The sequence below is a fragment of the Apodemus sylvaticus genome, chromosome 14 (assembly GCF_947179515.1).
Source record: "Apodemus sylvaticus chromosome 14, mApoSyl1.1, whole genome shotgun sequence".
Lineage (NCBI taxonomy): Eukaryota > Metazoa > Chordata > Mammalia > Rodentia > Muridae > Apodemus > Apodemus sylvaticus.
This window is the reverse complement of record NC_067485.1, coordinates 73,543,547-73,562,101: the sequence shown is the minus strand read 5'-3', so window position 1 is coordinate 73,562,101 and position 18,555 is coordinate 73,543,547. Positions and strand designations below refer to the sequence as shown.

Sequence of the window (18,555 nt, the reverse complement as noted above, 5' to 3'; positions counted from 1 at the left end):
TATTTACATTTCAAATATTCTCCTTTTCCAGGTCTCCCCTCTGAAACCCCCTATCCCATCCCCCTCCCTCTGTGCATTAACTTACCACTCCCAGTTCCTCTCCTGGAATTCCCCTACACTGGGGCAATGAGCCTTCACAGGTCCAAAGGCCTCTCTTCTCATTGATGTCTTACCAGGCTATCCTTTGCTACTCATGTGGCTGGAGCCATGGGTCCCCTCCTTGTGTACTCTTTGGTTGGTGGTTAAGTCCCTGGGCGCTTTGGGGGTGCTGGCTGCTTCATATTGTTCTTCCTCCTGTGGGGCTGTAAAACCCTTCAGCTCCTTGGTTCCTTTCTCTAGCTCCTCCATTGGGGACCCTGTGCTCAGTTCAATGGTTGACTGAGAGCATCCCCCTCTGTACTTGTCAGGCACTGGCAGGGCCTCTCATGAGACAGATACATCAGGCTCCTGTCAGCTAACACTTGGTGGCATCCACAATAGTGTCTGGATTTGGTAACTGTATATGGGATGGATCCCCAGGTGGGGCAGTCTCTGGATGGTCTTTCCTTCAGTCTCCGCTCCACTCTTTGTCTTTGTATTTCCCCTCATGGATATTTTGTACCTATTCTAAGGAGGACCAATGTATCCACACTTTGGTCTTCCATCTTATTAAACTGCATATGGTCTCTGAATTATATCTTGGGTATTCCGAGCTTCTGGGATAATATTCATTTATCACTTAGTGCATGCAATGTGTTTTCTTTTGTAATTGGATTACCTCACTCAGGATGATATTTTCTAGTTCCATCCATTTGCCTAAGAAATTCATGAATTTATTGTTTTTATAGCTGCTTCTTCATGTGACTGGAAGATTGACGCAGCTCTCTGGAGTCACTTTGGTAAAGGATGCTGAATCCTTTCATGATGACTCTGCCATATGATATTTTGAGTAGACACTCTTAGACTACTGCTCTTGTTTTATTGGCTCCTCTCTTCTACTTGGCTTATATTAGCATTGTCTTCTAAAATTCAAAAAAATATTTTATTTTTATTAAGCATGTGAGTGTGTGTGTGTGTGTGTGTGTGTCTGTGTGTGTAACTGGGTGTGAGCATCGCTGTGCATGCACAGACTGAAGGAGAAGTTGAGGTATCCTGCTCTAAGATTATCCTCCTAATTCCTTGAGATGGTACCTCACTGAGTGTGAAGGTAGGTTGGCACATGAGCACCAATGCTCTTGTCTGCAGCTCTCAAAGGCTGGGCTTACAGGCACATGTGTAGTCATATGTGTTTTCTGTATGGAGGTTTGGTCTCAGGTTCTCATGCTTGTGCAGCCAACACCCATATACACTTAGCTAGCTCCCTTAAGGTTGATGGATCTAATTTTTAATCTGCTAAGATGTTTTACAATATTACGGAGTGTGCGTGTTAATGTATTTTTGTATGTGTGTTTGTATGCACATGCATGTATGTATGTATATCTATGTGTGTGTGCCTGTAATGCATCTTCCTAAATTGCTCTCAACCTCATTTCTTTTGAAAGAGCAACTCTCACTGATGTCAAAGCTAATCAATTCAGTTAGGTTGGCAGTCCAGTGAGTTCCAGGTATCCTCCTGTCTATGCCTCCCATGCATTAAGATGACAGAATGTACCATCATGCATAGCTTAAAAAAGGAACACAACAACAAAACAAAACAAAACAAAACAAAACACCCCCCCAAACCTGCTAAGTTATGGGTACTGGAGTTCAAATTCAATTTAGAATAGCTTGCATAGCAAATACTTTAATGACTGAGAAAACTTGTCATTCCTCATCATTTCAAATCATGTCACAACATTGTGTTAGCTTAGATTTTTTAATATGTACATGAATACAGCTTATCAATCACTTCAATAAACTTTCTAGCCCACCATCCAAAGGCAAGGGAAAAATTGGAAATAGGACAAGTGGTATGTGTACCTGTTTAAAAGTAGGTCTTTGGATGGTGATTCTAATCTCCTTGCTCAGGATAACATCAGTCAAGTTCAGTAGTCTCAGGTTACCAACAGGACAGTACAAAAGTGTCACCAAACAAGAGTCAGCAATGGTGGCACAATTCAGCAGAAGATACTAGGCCTCCCCTGAGTTGGCATAAGTCAGCAGGGGCTAGGAATAAGTCAGACCAGCCGGAATGCCAGGAGTTTTCTGCCTTGTCTCTTTCAGCAAACTGAAGATCAGTATAGAGGCAATACCAAAGCAGAGTTGCATAGCTAGCTATGCAAGCTCCTTATCACTGTCTTTGTGTTCTACTTATAATCTCTCCAAACATGACTTGACCTCCCTTGGGTCTTGCTTCAGCAAAACACCATGTGAGTTTGTATCATATGACAAAACCAGAAAGTCACACTTCAACATTTTAAATATACACAAATATTTTCTTTCTCACAAAACATAACTTTCCAACACACTGGTTGAGTGCAGGTTGTACCAATACTCTAAAGAGTTGTTAAGACCGATTTTGTGTTCTTGCTGTACCATATATTTTGGTAAAGATTCATAAAAATTATGAGAAGCCACTTAATATAGAGAGAAATTTATTGAAAGCAAAAGCTGCCCTGTAGGATTTATCCACATATGGCATTTTCCTCACAGTTGTATGAGCCTTGAGCTTACCATAGTGGCACCCAGTAATGCCATGAAATGTGATCAGTTTATATTATGCATCTTCACATTTATTTATATTCTTGCCTTATGCAAGATTTTGTAGCTTAAGTTTTTTAAATTTAAATTAATACCCATATCTGTGTCCTTATAATATAAGTTTTTTAATTTAAATTAATACCCATATCTGTGTGTCCTTATAATAATAAATGAAAATTATTTAAGTATGACACATGACCTCATGGCATTCATATATGTATTTTATTATTTTATTTTTATTTATTATTTATCAACACTTATGCAACTAATATGTGCTTAATATATTTAACTATGTTTATGATTTTGTTTTATCTTATTTGATGTCAAAACTTAGTTTCATTTCTTTATCATTTTAGTCTGTAATAATGATTTTATCTTTCTTCTCTATTCCATTCTATACAGTTTTCTGAATTCTATATATACATTGTATATTTCTTATAATCAGTTTGGTCCTTCTTTTGTTGTTTGTATAATTATTAGGTAAACCACAACAAATGCACCCAGCATATTGTTTTTTCTCCATTCCTAAAGCATGCCAATGCTTTTTGCTAACTATGGTCCTGTAAATTATTCCTTGTTTACTCTAGCCTATGGGAAGACATGCCCTTTTCCTGGCATTGTGTGAACACTGGTGGTCTCCTCTAATTGTGTGAGATTTTGTGTCACTCAGCCCCAGGATATTTCCTGAAATTCCCATGTTGTTATGTGCTCTATAGTATGTTTCAGACGGCCTAGTAACATGCCCAGAGCATCCCCTCTTCTTTGTGTCTATTTTCCAGACTTCTGGCCTGTGATTTCTGGCTGCTTTCTTCACCAAATAGCTTATCTGCACAGCTCCAGGAGTCTAGGAGAGTCAGAATAGCTTTGTCCTCATCATATTCTAACCTAGTCTGTACTATCTCATAGCACAGAGATAGAAAATTGGGATAATATCATCAAACTATTTTAGTGCTTATTAGCTAACAACTTATGTCATGTCTGAAGCATATAATCTTCAGTTTCTAAAACATGTTTTTTCTGATTTGTGTTGTTTGAGGTAGGAATCAAAATCAGTACTTTTTACTTGACCTTGTTTAGATTTAGAGGGCAGTAGCATCTCCTCTTCTAGTCTGCTGTAGAATACTGGCAATGTGCCTCTTCACACTCTGACCAACTACTTCTTGTTCTTACTTCATGCCTACTCATCCCTTCCATTAGGGCATATTCCTGCATGCTTATTCAACATTAAAACTTTGTTTGACTTCAGTATCATCTGAGTCTGTAATATCTGGTTTTATGTCTTTTTTTGTCTTCTCTACTAGTTCTTAAACTAAACACCTTAACTGTCTTCTTTTCATATCTTCAGAATGTACCATGTCTTCCACTGTGTGGGTCCTCAGGATACATTTCTACAGTGCATCATGTTTAGGTAAAACTCTAGTCTGTTTTATTTATCAAAAATGCTGCTGTACTGTAATTGTGCTTTTTCTCTAATACAGATATAAATTCTGAGATCCTAGTGAAAATCTGGGGTGCAGTTTATACATATAAAAGATCAATAGACTTTGAAAAACATAACTGTGAACTAATTGAAGAAGATTGTGAACGTATAAGTAATGAAATTATTGCACTGCGAGAGGAGTGGTCTCAACTAGAGATTGAAAATGCTGAACTGCAAGATGAGCTATGCAGTTTGAGGTAGGATGTCCCAATTTTAGAGAAATATTTTAACTGTTTTCATTAGAGCATAAATAGAACATTTGTAGTTTGTCACTAACATTGTAAGTGTTCTGAAAGGGAAGAACTTTTCATATTTGGGTTTTATTATTATTACTTTTGATAGATATCTTTATGTCTTCTACGGAAACCCCAAATTTGTGATCTTAGGGCCTCAGTTGTTTGATTTTGGGGTGACTGGTTGGGTGCTTCAATTGTTAAGTGGGAGAATTGTTAGCCTTGTAGAATGTGAAAATAATTAAATTACAAATATCATTATTACTATTTTCCATAATTATGTACATATGCGTATATGAGATATATGTATGTGTCACACTCTTGATATCTACAGAGAAACCTCATTTTCATGAGGCATCAATTAAAGTTTTAAAAAATATTTTACAATTATGCTATAAAGAATACACTTTCTTAAAAGCTTCTCTAAATATTGAATTATTTTTATTTGAATACAAATTTGAATATATTCTTTAATATTGATTCCTTTAGCTAAAGGATGTAAATCATATTAAAGGACTTGGCTGATATAATTGTTCCAAACAAAATTTATATTAATTTCAAATTTCACCTGTGGAATATGAAACAATAGTTTTCTTAATTAAGACAAATTCTTTTAATATTATACTGCTTTATAGTGAACCAAGAATTTTAAATAACGTAGTAAAGTATCACCCTTCCATAGAGATAAACTTAGATCTTATTTCATTCTCATATGCACAAGGCAAATATATGATTTCTAAATAGCTTATTCAACATTAATTCACAGAAAAAATTCAAATTTGTATGTTGAGAGACATTTGATACTTTGTAATTGATTACTAAATTTATCAAGTAAATTGTATGATTTATATAATTGATAGAGTAAATTGAAAGAAAATAAAATAGAAATAAAAAATTGTAAGAATGCATTTGAGATGATCTGTATGATGTTGGAGTCTAATAATGAACAAAATGCTTTAACATATTTTAACATTCTTTATTCCTTTGTGAAACATCCTTGTGGCTAATTATATTTTATGAAGATTATAGTTTAGTTGTATAAAATTTATAAACTTTAGTGAACAGAATAACTTGAAACCTAATATTTTTATTAATTTTTTTGGTAATTTTAGATAAGATATTGTAATTATTCATTCTCTACCCCACTGGTTCTTCTCAATCTGTGTGTTGTTACTAAGTTAGGGGTTAAATGACCCTTTCACAGGTGTCACATACGACCCTTAGGAAATATTTACATTACAAAACATATAATACATTGAAAGATATACATTACAATACACAAAATAGCAAAATTACAATCATGAAGTAGAAATAAAAGTAATTTTCTACTCGGGGTCACTACAATAGCAGTAACCATATTAAAGGGTCACAGTATTAGGAAGTTTAGAATTTAGGACCTGCCCAGCCAGAGGCCCATGCTCCTTCCAATTTGCACCTGTTCCCAGAGCTGAGCCTGTGCTCTGGATTCCCACCCATTCAGGCCCCACCCAGATGCAGGTTGATCCCAAGGAGTTCTGACACATCCAGGATCAGAGAATCCCAGGATCACTGTAGCAGTTATTTATAAAAAGTACTGCACAACCAGGCCTTTGTACCAGTCCTTCCATTTATCCGGTATAGAGTGACCCTCAAACTTGAATAGTTAACCAAATATATTTATGTATAAGAAAGTTCCAATTTCATAATGCCAATTTACAATGATAAAGTTCTGTCCCAATATTTCTAACCTCTCAGCACAGGAGAAACCCATCTGACACCATCTGGATCTGTGCATCCCCTCCTGCACTCCCTCGTGCAGCTCCCATGCTCCTTCTCTTTCTAACCCTCCTTTTCTTAGCTCCTCCTCCTCTCTCCCCTGTCATCTCTGGCCTCTCACAGCCTCAATGTGAATGGATAGGAAATATCTTGCATCAAATCACAGGTTTCAAGAAGGCACAGGCTCTGGTCAGAGACAGTGAGGCCAGTTAACACCAGAGATAACCAGATGGCAAGAGGCAAGCACAAGAACATAAGTAACAGAAACCAATACTACTTTGCAACATCAGAACCCAGTTCTTCCACCACATCAAGCCATGGATACCCCAACACACCTGAAAAGCAATATTCAGATCTAAATTCTCATCTCATGAAAATGATAGAAGTCTTGAGAAGGCCATAAATTACTCCCTTAAAGAAATATAAGAGAACACAGGTAAACAAGTAGAAGTCCTTAAAGAGGAAACACATTAATCCCTGAAACAAATACAGGAAAACACAAGCAGATAAAGAAAGTGAACAAAACTGCCTCATACTTTGAGGAACTGCAGTTGTAGGTATTTCCCACCATTTCCCACCATAGATGTGAAAATACTACTGCATGAGAACTGATGTTAATTGACTAGAGAATATTGATTCCACTTTGCTATTTTCATATCAGTGCTTGTGATGCCTCCCATAGTCTTATCTGCTACGTTCTGCTTAAGCTGGGAGATCCTGAGTGTAATGTAACATGATCATTCCAGCCAAGCAGTACTAAGAACATAACCTATGCATTATTACAAATGTACAAAATGGCTTGTTCAATGTAATTTGTGAACATACATAATGTAGTGTGATGTGTTCAGGGCCTCAAGCTCCTCATATTCTGCCACTTTCAGTAGTATGGTAAAGGACTCAGTGAAACTTATGTAAACTTACCACCTAGAGGATGATCAGTTGCAATCATATTAATGCACACCACAGTTATTTTATGTAGCTCACATTGTGATGAGTATTCTTTGAAGGCTTTTATTCAAAGTTGTTCATTTGAGTTGGAAACTTTATGTTCACTTTCAAATGAAAAATTCAACAACACAAATATGACCTTATATGAGCCACAGTACTTAATGTGTGTTTAAACCATAGTAAAATGCATATATAAACAAAAGTCACAACAAAATGGAATTTCCTGCTTATCAGACTTGGCAAATTTATTCAGGGACTGTGCAGTAGTCCTTGACTATGTATCTTTAAATATCACTGAATTACCTGGATGAAGTGACATGAAGCATTATGGACAATGGTATTCCTACTACAGTTGATGAATGACATTAGAGGTGTAGTTTACATAGCCACAGCAACATGCAAATGAAGTGCTGGCTGTGTTCTAATTCAACATCAGCACAATATGCAGGGTAGACATTTTGATTTATAATGAAACAAAAGTTATTTTTCCTGGTTCTTTACAAAAGATCATTGGGGTTCACAGTGCATGAGACATTCACTTCATCATGTTGGGCAAGTCAATGGAATGGTAAAGCTTTAAAACACTAAAACATGGTGACTATATGAAATTTCAACTATAGCACTCTTCTTTTGACCCCCCACCCCGAAGCTTGTGGCTATCTGACAATGCAAAATTTGCTTAGTCCAAGTTCAAAGGCCAAATAGATAATCTTAATAGTTTCTACATTATTCATAATGCCATTTTTCTCTGACACTAAAGTCCAATTCCTTTCATAAATTATGAAAATTACATAGGTTTTTATGTCAATTACCTAACATATACCAAAAGATAATAATAGGAAAATATTAATGAATATTATACAAAGTACAGCCGGAAACCCAGCAGGACAAACATAAAAAACATACCCACAGTCTGTGGTACATGGTGGTGCCACATACACTCCACCAGGATTGGGCAGCCCTGCCCCTGCAGTGCCATATAGTACATGTGGTCTGATTTTGGGCCAGTTCCATTCATTTACTGGTACTTCCATCACTTAAAATCTTCTATTTCTGACATCTGCAACATCCTATTACTTCTTTGCATCTTGACAATTTAGGTGTTACCTTCACTCCTTTACACATAAACCACTCAGACATTCTGTATATGGACTTTAACAGATTCACATCGTCTTGTCTAACTGGCTTTTCTATGCAATACTGCTTTATCGCACCATTGCCAAGTTATGCTTGCATTTTGACATACACTGCAAGACTATCACCAGAATGGTTACTACTTAGTGATTTTGCAGCTTAAGTAACACCCAGGCCTGTGGACACAGGGCAGCCAAACTTCCAGACTCAAATCCCCATCTGGCTTTTAGTAGGAGAGTATAACTGAGGCTGTATTCAAGGTTGAGAGTCACTGCTATCCTAAAGAATGCATTCCCTCTTTGTTTTCATTTTATGCATGTACTTTTGAAGTTTGGGCCTGTCTCAAAGGCAGCCCTGTTAATGCAAAGTACTCTAAGCTGTTTTCAGGGTTGATGAGCCTTTTACTTTGCTAGCCATCTTGTCGAAAGTGTGTCTATTTCCACCAGGATGATGTCACATTTCTAAATAACCTGTATACTTTTCAACTCACTTGGTTGCCCTAAGCAAAGTTAAAACCATGAGCATTAACAATGTGATAGCACAAAGTATAATGACTTCTGGAATATTTCCTCCACTAAATAAACTTACTGACTACTTTTAAATTCCATATCACTGAGATTTTCAGGGATGGATACAGATTATAGGACAGAATCTAATGTGTATGGCCTTGGGCCAACTCTGTAGAAGAGTTCTTTATTCCACCTGCAAGCTCATTATCTGCATTCATGTAAGTGAGTTTTCTGGTCTCATGAACTCATGCAAGAGTGATTCATTAGTCCAGCCTTATTTTGAGCCAAATGTAAACCACAGTTCCCACGTTTTCCAAATGCCCACTATTCAAGTCTCCAAAGTCTAAGAAACACATTGGCAGTATCATTAAAGAAGTGATTAAATGACTCCATTTCCTTTTTAATCACTTCCCTCACTACGGAGGTGATCGCTCAGAAGTCAGCTTGATAGAGAAAAATATATCGGCTCAGCATTTCAGAGAATCTCTAGTCTATCATGTCAGGAAAGACCTGAGGGCAGTGTTTTGTTTTTGCAACAGGAACACAGGGCACAGTCTACCTAGTGCTTCTTTTAGTTGCATGAGGTACTTTATGAACACGTAAACTGCGTCATGACCTTGGGACATGAGGGTCACTCACAGAGGTCTATAATGTAAGCACTGTGCTGAATAGCTCTAGTGTTTTCAAGGAAAGAATGAAGAAAGAGAAATTGCATCATTCATAGTAATTACACACTTTTGAAATCAGGAAACATTCTGGTCTTAGTTACTTAAAATTCATAGTTTGTTGGTGGGTGGTACTCACTCAATGTGTGTATGCTTTGTATGTGTGAAAGTTTGATATGCGCTAAGACAAAAAAAGAAAATGCATATTTCTTCAAATTACATCTAAAGTTTATAGAGACAAAGGGGCACAGAGAGAGTGATAGTTTCCAAATCACTATCTTTCAAATTTTTCAGAATTTGTGTAATCATTTGAATGTTTCTTCAGAAACTAATTTGGTATTTTTCAATGTGGCCAGTTATGCATAATCATTTTAAAACATATTTTTAGGGCCACCCTTGAAAATTTAGAATTAAATGATGCAGCAAGCCTCCAAGCAGAGGAGAATGAAGAGCTTTCAAGAACCCCGGTAAGTATAGACTTATGAAGTCCATTGTGTTTTAATTCTCTAATACTTGAAAGAAATTTTCCTGTGTTCAGAAGCAGCACATAACCACATTTTAGGAGAGTCAGATATTATCCCTGTTCAAATATTTGATAGCTTCACATTGTTACTATTTGTTAGTAATTATAGGAGTCAGGTTAATTGTCTGCCCATGAGGTAGTGCAGTAGTAGGTTCTCCACTAAGGATAGGATATATTTAGTCACAGGTTCTTGGCTCAGACAACAGTTCAAGGTATGGGTTTAACATATAAAAGGGGCCTTACATCCAATTAGAAAACAGTAGATTAAGAGTCTTTTTTACCACCAGCGATGGCTGGCAATGGTAGTCATAGTTGCAGGCAGCAGGGTTCATATCTACATATGTGTTGATTTCTTTTCTCCTCTAGCAGCTTCTAGCACTATGAAAGTTAGCTAATGGGAATAATGTTTCCAGGTTATATTGTAGATTCCCACATGTTATAGCTCAAGGAGTGAGGTCTCCAGGAATAATTTCTTTCCATCAGGTTTTAGAGGGTAACCAAGAGCATTAGGAAGTACCTGAATATTTGGGGTTTCGTATGACCTCGCTTGTCAAAAACTGTAGAAGAAGAAAACCATTCCTGGGATAGCATTTATTACCACTGTGGTATTGAATAGGGCCAGCATCACCCCATTGTAGAAATGCTTTTTTCACTCATTTTATACATGTGTATATGAATATTCTTTAGAAAGCTTCTATAGTATCAGGTCTCCATATGACATTTTGAAAGATCTTTAGTATTTGTTATTCTTTTATTTTTATATTATTTTATTTATTTGCATTTCAAATGTTATTCCTCTTCCTGGGAGCCCCTCCACAAACACCCCACCTTTCCCCCCTACCTTTTTAACCTCTAATTGTGCTCCCACACCAACTCATCCATTCCTACATCATCCCTTTAGCATCTTGTTTCTCTAGGGCATCAAACATTCACAAGAACAAGCACATCCCCTCCCCCTGAGGCCAGACAAGGCAATCCTGTAGCAGGGACCATGGACCAACCCTTGTATGCTCTTTGGTTGGTTGCTTAGTTGTTGGGAGCTCTGAGGTGTCCAGTTATTGGATACTGTTATTTATCCTATGGGGTTGCAATACCTTTTACCTCCCTCAGTCCTTCCCCTCACTCTTTCCATAGGGTCCCCATGCCCAGTCCAATGGTTTGGTGTAAGTATTTGTATCTGTCTCAGTCAGGTGTTGGTAGAGCTTCTCAGAGTACACCCATGCCAGGCTTCTTCCACATCTTGGTTTCAGCAACAGAGTTAGGGATTTGACATCTGTATATGGTATAAATCCCAAGTTGAGGTGGTCTCTGCATGGCCTTTACTTCAGTCTCTGCTCCAGTGTTGTCCCTGCATTTCCATTAGACAGGAACAATCCTGGGACCATATTTTGAGATGGGTAGATTGCCAAATCCCTCAACTCGGGACATGTCTATCTACTGGAGGTGGTCTCTTCAGGTTCCATTTCCACGCTGTTGGTCATTTTGACTAAAGACCTCCCCATTAGGACCGGGGACCCTCTCACGCCCTTGGTGTTTTTATTTTCTATGAGAAATGAAAGAGAAGGGAGACAAGCCTAAAGAGACTTGAGGTGGGAAGTCCAGGCTAGTAGTGTGGATTGGCTTGAACTCATATTTGCAGTCACTCAGTGCCAGTTTTGGACAGGATACCTGAGTGATGCATATTCTGCCAGAGAAAGGCATGGCTTCTGACTTCACCAGCAGGTGCTATTAGGGCTGAATTAGATGAGAACATGTCTTGATGAAATGAATAATGTACCAAGAAGAGAGTTGGCAAAGCCATTTTGTGTGTGTGTGTGTGTGTCTTAGGCTTTCTATTGCTGGGAACAGATTCCATGATATAAAGGACAAAATTGATTTGTGACTAGCTTACAGGTTCAGAGGTCCAGTACAATACCAAGACAGGAAGCATTTTAGTTTTTAGGCAGGCATAGTGCTGGAGAATGAACTAAGAGTTCTCCATCATGATCCAACCTCTGTCAATAGATTGGCATTCTCAGGAAGGTAGGAGAAAGCACTCTTCAGAAATGGGTGGACCTTCAAAGCCCACTGCCACAGTGGGGTACTTCCTGCAACAATGCCACACCTACTCTCAGCAGGCCTTATCTCTTAAGAGTGTCTCTTCCCAAGAACCATGCATATCCCAACCATCACACTGTGAGTAAAGAACATCCTCCCCAAAGGTCCTCTAATGTCAGGAATAGAGTGAGTTACTGAGGGGAAACAAGGGCTTGACCAGACCAGCAGAGCAAGTTTGCCATTCAAGAGGGTCATAGGATTCTTAGCCCCAAGTAGCATAGGAATGGGATTATGAATATTCTTTCTGCTGAGGGAGAGAGGCTATTCATGTATGTCCACAGATGATGAGGTGAAAAAGACAGACGGAAAGGTAAGAACACAGCAAAGTGAGGAGACGAGTTCTGCCTGTGACTCCTCTTAAGTGAGTGTCATAAGTCCTGGGAAGGTGAGTGTTGGAAGTTTGAAATATCTCCTTTTGATAATTATTGGTGGCATTGAGTTCTTCAATGTGCATGGTAATGGTCTTGGAGACTTGGTAGGGTTGGAATACCAAAGGAAAGAGGAGTAATTATGACCATTAATTATAGTAGTTGTTACTATTGAAGGGTGTACTGAGGAAGTATGAGAGTTAGGGAAAGGAAGACAGAGTTCAGACTGGTACTGGCCATATCTTGGGTCATGGAAGAGTTCTATTAGAGACTCATAAGATCCTCCCAGGGACTGACTTCTACAGGTTAAAGTTAGGAATGGAATATTTACCTAGAGAAGAAATATAGAATTCTGGAACCACAGGATAGATTTCAGAGTACATGTGTGGTCTCTATTTATGATAGTATGATGGAATGTTACTGTGGCAAGCATGGAAGATGACATTTCTAATAGCAGAAAAATGGTGAGTCCTGAGGGAGAGAGGGTTAGAGTGGGAAGAGTGGGGACTTCAACCTTGGAGGTGCTCTCAGAATCATAGACTGCAGGTGTATAGTAGACAGTAGAGAAACAAGGAGACTGTTACTGAGGAAGAGCCAGAAGAAGAGTCCCAGAAAGAGGGCTACATTAGTGATCTAGGAAAAAAAAACTTTCCCATGTTTAACAAATAATATTCATAAATTTATATATCAGAACAATGTCACAATGAAAATGTCACATAGCTGAGGTCTTCTATAAAGTGTTATCTGGGGGCCAATGAGATGACTAAGTGTGTAAGAGCACTTGCTGCTGTTGCAGAAACCTGGGTTAAGGTCCCAGCATCCATGTGTCAATGCCTAGTTTTTGGAACTCTAGCTCTTTTGGAAACTGGTAACATTTCCTCCTCAGATCTGGCAATAGGTAGGCCCAAGCCTACAAAAAATACAATCTTGCCAAACACCCAAATCCATAAGACAATTTTAAAAATTATTATTTTGAAATCTATGCTCACATGTATCAATTTCAGAAAATATGTTCTGAATTATCTAAGAATATTATGCTTGGTAAATAATATTTCTAAGAAAGAAAAGTGGATCTTTACAGTTAAAATTGTATTCATATATTTTTTTCAACATCTGAAAAGGTTCAAGAAGAACAGTTTAAGTTGTACCTGTCACTGACACAGAGTTTGCATGAAATGAGAAGGAGAAATAGGGAACTAGAAGAAGAAATAGACAGGTATGGCATTTATTTATCAAAGCATTCACCCACAACTAAAGAGTGATTTTACCAAAACCTAAATATAAATTCCTATCTTGTCTACAAGTTTATAATAAAACAAATAGTTCTATTTTTAAACTCATATAAGAAACCTCCAACACAATTTCAAATTTTGGAAGAACAGTATTAATTACTAACATCTGTGATGATTTTGACCATAATAAGTGACAGTGAAAGCATTCTCTGATGTCAACTGTAATCTTCCTAATATATTTTCAATTTCTACTTTGAAATATGCTTTTATTTTTTTCCTCCTACATTTCATATATTAATACCCATATCTTGTTTGTGTGCTTGTTATAAAAGATCAAAATTTACATGGATAAAATTGGGTTTTCTTCTACTTTTAAATATTTAACCATGATATGTTATTCATGTGGACTCATAAAAAGATATACTAATATTCCATGATCATAATCCATATACACATGAAATATAAACATTTTCAAACATGAGTTTCCTTTAAGAAATTTACATGTATGTATATATAAACTAACATACAGATTGATGTCTTATATTTTATATAGGTATTGTTCTATAGTATCAAACAGAGCTCAAAATCTAAAAATATTTAATTTTCATTTAAGGCCACTGACATGTCTTTTTATTTTAAGGCATCTATAAATTATATGTAATCATTAATTGTGCTGGTTGATTTTGTCAACTTGACACAATCCAGACATATCTGAGAAGCAAGAACCACAATTGAGAAAATGCCTCTATGAAGAATTGCTTATAAGAAACATGTGCAGATATTTTCTTAATGACCATGGAATGTGGGGTAACAAGATCATTGTGTATAGGTTCCATGCCTGGCAGATGATTCTGGGGTGTAGGAGAAATCAGGTCAGGCAAAATATGAGCGGCAATCCTTTAAGCAGCCTTCCTCTCTGGCCTCTGTGCTGCCTAGTTTTGTGAACCAAGTTATATTCATCTAAGAGAAGGGAGCCTCAATTGATAACTAATATATTGCTGAATAACTATAATACTCTATTACTTTTTGGAACATTGTCAAATGCCTGTGCATGCATAGCACAGGTGCATTCTAAGTTTACAACTTTTTGACATCCTGAATACAGAATCTTCAGGCTTAGAATGGCTCTCTCTCTCTATCTCTCTCCCTCCCTCCCTCGATTCCTTCCCCTCCCCCCTCTCTCCTCTTTCCCTTGCTTCATCTCCCTCCCTTGCTGCCATGCTCCAGCCCTTTCTGTTTCTATTTGAATGAGTACACAGAATGATAACTTTCAGACTTGCAATGCATGAAAGATGTCATTATTCTATCACCTGAAATAAAATAATACAAAATTTCTCGTAACTTTTGAGTCTCCCAACATGGCTGGCCTCTTTTGTTTTTATTTTTTATTTTAATTTTGATTTCTCTAAAGTGTGACTAGTGTTTTCCTGTGATTTAACATTCTGCATATGATATTGCATCTTCTGCATTTTGTGAAAACCACATTAGGAGGTTCTCTAGATTTCTTCTTAAAAGGTTGCATTAGTTACACATCTGGTGCTATGATAAATTCAATGACCAAAGAAAACTTAAGGAATAAACGGGCTGTGTTTACAGAGGGACAGATTCCACAGTAGTTGGGAAAGCAGCAAGCCTCTGCCTCCTGACGTTTCCATAACCTGCCCAAGCATCATCAGTAACTGGAGCCCAAGTGTTCAAACACTTCTCCTACAAAGGGCCATAGAATCTTTTCAAGTCTTTCCCCATATTTCTATATTTGATCCCCTATGTCTTAACGCACTGATTGTCCTCTTTTCTTTTCCCAATTATCCTTCAAAGGCTTTATTTGTCATCATTCTAAATTTTAATTTTTGATTGGAATTCAACCAAGGTACTTACACACACCACACATACTTGGTACTACTATGTGGAATGAATCGTTGTTTATTTGCATGTGTTTGTGTGTCTTGAACATATGTATTCATTTGTGTGTATACATGATTTAAGCCTCTTCCCCATCCAGAGGTAATTAAGAAAATGTTCCCACAGGCATGTCTCTAGAATGGTATAATCAATAATTTTGTCAGTAAAGTTTCTTTCTTTTCAAATTAAACTTGTGTCTGTCAAGTTGATAATAATAAAGAACACCAACAAAACAAAACAAAACAAAACAAAACAAAACAAAACAAAGTTAACCAACAGAATAATAGTATCTAATTTCAGTTACCAGCATCTACCTTCAAGTAGCCTCTAACTCCCTGTAACAACAACTTCTGAAGTATCAGTACATGTACCTATGAGGATACTTGCATTCCTGTGTACGTATATACAGTGAGACAAAATCCACACATGCACACAAACACACAAACACACACACTCACACACACACACACACACACACACACATATACACATATACAAACAATCCTGAAAATTAAAAACAAAATTATAAGTAAATCATTTATTTTGATATATGAAAATATATGTTGACATATGATATTTATAACAATTCAGTTCCTGATTTCAATATTAATACTTTATTTACCATTTTTATTTCAACCATTTTATTTTATTTTTTCGAACTTTTTATTTTCAATTTTCTTTGTTTACATTCAAAATGATTTTCCTTTCCAGGTTCCCCCCTCTCCATAACTTCCCTAAGCCTTCTTCCCTCTGCCCATTCTCCTATCACCCCCTCCTACTTCTCTGTCCTGGTATTTATTTTAAAATTCAAAAATTAAAATTATTTCAATCTCATACTTTTAAAATAGTCACAGAATCACACTTTTGATTATTATTAATTTTGCTTTAGTATTATAAACCATATTACTATTTATAATGTATTAAATGATTATAATTTAAAATCTTCAGTTACTAACCAGGCTTATTCTTATATCTGCAATGCAAATACTTGTAAAATACAGTCTGGAAGATCCAATGTTTAAAGCCAGATTTCATAAAAAACAACACAAATATACAAACATACAATGGTGATAATAGTTTACTTAATTGTTTTGCATATTTGTCTAGGTATATGGATCTGTGCACAATGATGGAGGAGGACTCAGATGCACATCAAAATGGAGAGTTTTCAGGTTATAATGCTTCAAGTACAAGTCACTGCGAAGAGGATACGGTACTGAAACTAAGAGAGAAGGTGAATTTAAATTAATTTTTCAAATAAAAATTGCATCTAATTTAGTACAATGTAAATATAAAGAGTTTGCAAATTTTTGAAAACTTGAGCTCATATTCAAAAGAACTTTCCTTTTAGATTGAAAATGTGTCATATTTGTGTCTTGAAATTTCTATGCTGTTCTAAACCCATTTGGCATGTATGCCCCTGCCTAAATTTGAGTCACAGGAACCACGTCCCAGACTCTATATGTTCAGGAAAAACAATTTCATGTTAGTTTCCTCTATTGAACACAGTGTGGTTCAGGCTGGATTTTATTGATCATAATTCAAGAAAAAAATTTAAACTCATATGAAGATGTTATTGTGTATACCTTTAAACTTCAGAGATTTGAAGTACTTTATCAAAGATAAGTAATTGTTTAAATAATAGTTGGAATCATTAACTTTCAAAAGTAGTTTGTATGTTTGAAAAAAATTCAGTCTAGAAGGAAATGAGATGGAGTTCTCCATAGAAGGAAGCAAGGAGAAGTAAACATTAGAAACTTTGAAAAAGAGAAAATGCATCCAATTTTTAAAATTAAAATAAAAGCTTGTATTTTCTTCGTTTCTTGGAAGGAATATATTTTTTTTTCTTCATTTCTTGAAAGGGGCATATACTTTAGCTTTATTTTTCTCATTTTTCTATTTTTTTTTGTTCATTTCACATGGGACTTCTAGTTAAATTCCTTTTATTATCTGTGAGGAAGAAATGTCTGTAGTTACTGACATGATGATTTGACAATCGTTCCAATATTAAATTAGTTAAAAGACATATGAGAACCTCACTTATGCACCTAATAATGTTTAGAGAGTTTTCCTGATCTGAAAACAGCTTATGGCTTCTCTCTCTCTCTCTCTCTCTCTCTCTCTCTCTCTCTCTCTCTCTCTCTCTCTCTCTCTCTCTCCCTCTCTCTCCATATGTGTGTGTGTGTGTGTGTGTGTTATATTTGTTGTATATATGAGTTTGTGTTGTTTGTTTGATTTGGTTGGATTTTTTAAATTTAAGTTTATCAATAATTCATTAATGTGTGAAGTGGAAAACCAGGTGTAAAGCCTGGGTTCATGCTGAAATTGTTGAAATTCATGGTGAATCCATGCCAAAATTCATGTTGAATTCAATTGGAATCATGCTGAAATTGCTATTAGTGTTATGTTAACCTTTTTTCTGCCTACTGCATTACTAGACAATATTAATTGTTTTCACTAAGCTTGAAAGTATGGAAACAAAACTACAACAAGAATTAATCCGCTGCCAATGCAAGGAAGATGAAAATAATCTTTGGGAGCAGAAAATAGCAGAAAGGAAAGCAGCCCGGGAGAACCGTGAAGCGGAAGAGGGTAGAATAAAGCAGCTTGAAGAGAAAATACTCAGCCTCAAAGCCGATATGGACAAGAACATGGTAGAGCGAAGTGAGGTAGAAAATCATAAGAAAGCCATTGAAGAGCAAGCTAGGAGTCAACTCATGGAAAAAATAAACCAAGAGAACCAAGTCTTACGGGTAACTATAGTCATTTGTCCTGTGCTGTAATTCACTCCACCTCAAAATTCATATTCAATTATATTTTTTGTATGATTGTGTGTGTTTCTTCTGTGTTTCACAGCAGTTTCTTTTGTTGATTTCTGGAAAAAGAAGCCATACCCTTCTATTGACAATCCTGTTACTTTTGACATTAATGCTAAAAGAATTCATCTTTCAGAATTCCAGTTTTCAATAGGAAATGTTGTGATTTATGAGACAGATTGAAACATGGTGGGAAAGAAAATCATTGTGATGTGGATATGATAATGTACTTCGG

General features: G+C 36.4%; 1 protein-coding gene across 1 annotated transcript in view; it reads left to right on the top strand.

Moving 5' to 3' along the window:
• The window catches only part of LOC127664873 (ankyrin repeat domain-containing protein 26-like), a 143,584-nt gene that overhangs the window by 18,270 nt on the left and 106,759 nt on the right, over positions 1-18,555 (top strand). Inside the window, exons 7-11 of the mRNA XM_052157112.1 lie at positions 4,137-4,335; positions 9,771-9,849; positions 13,492-13,586; positions 16,612-16,738; positions 17,967-18,257. Coding sequence (XP_052013072.1) covers positions 4,137-4,335; positions 9,771-9,849; positions 13,492-13,586; positions 16,612-16,738; positions 17,967-18,257 — 791 coding nt within the window. The remainder of the gene's footprint in view (positions 1-4,136; positions 4,336-9,770; positions 9,850-13,491; positions 13,587-16,611; positions 16,739-17,966; positions 18,258-18,555) is intronic.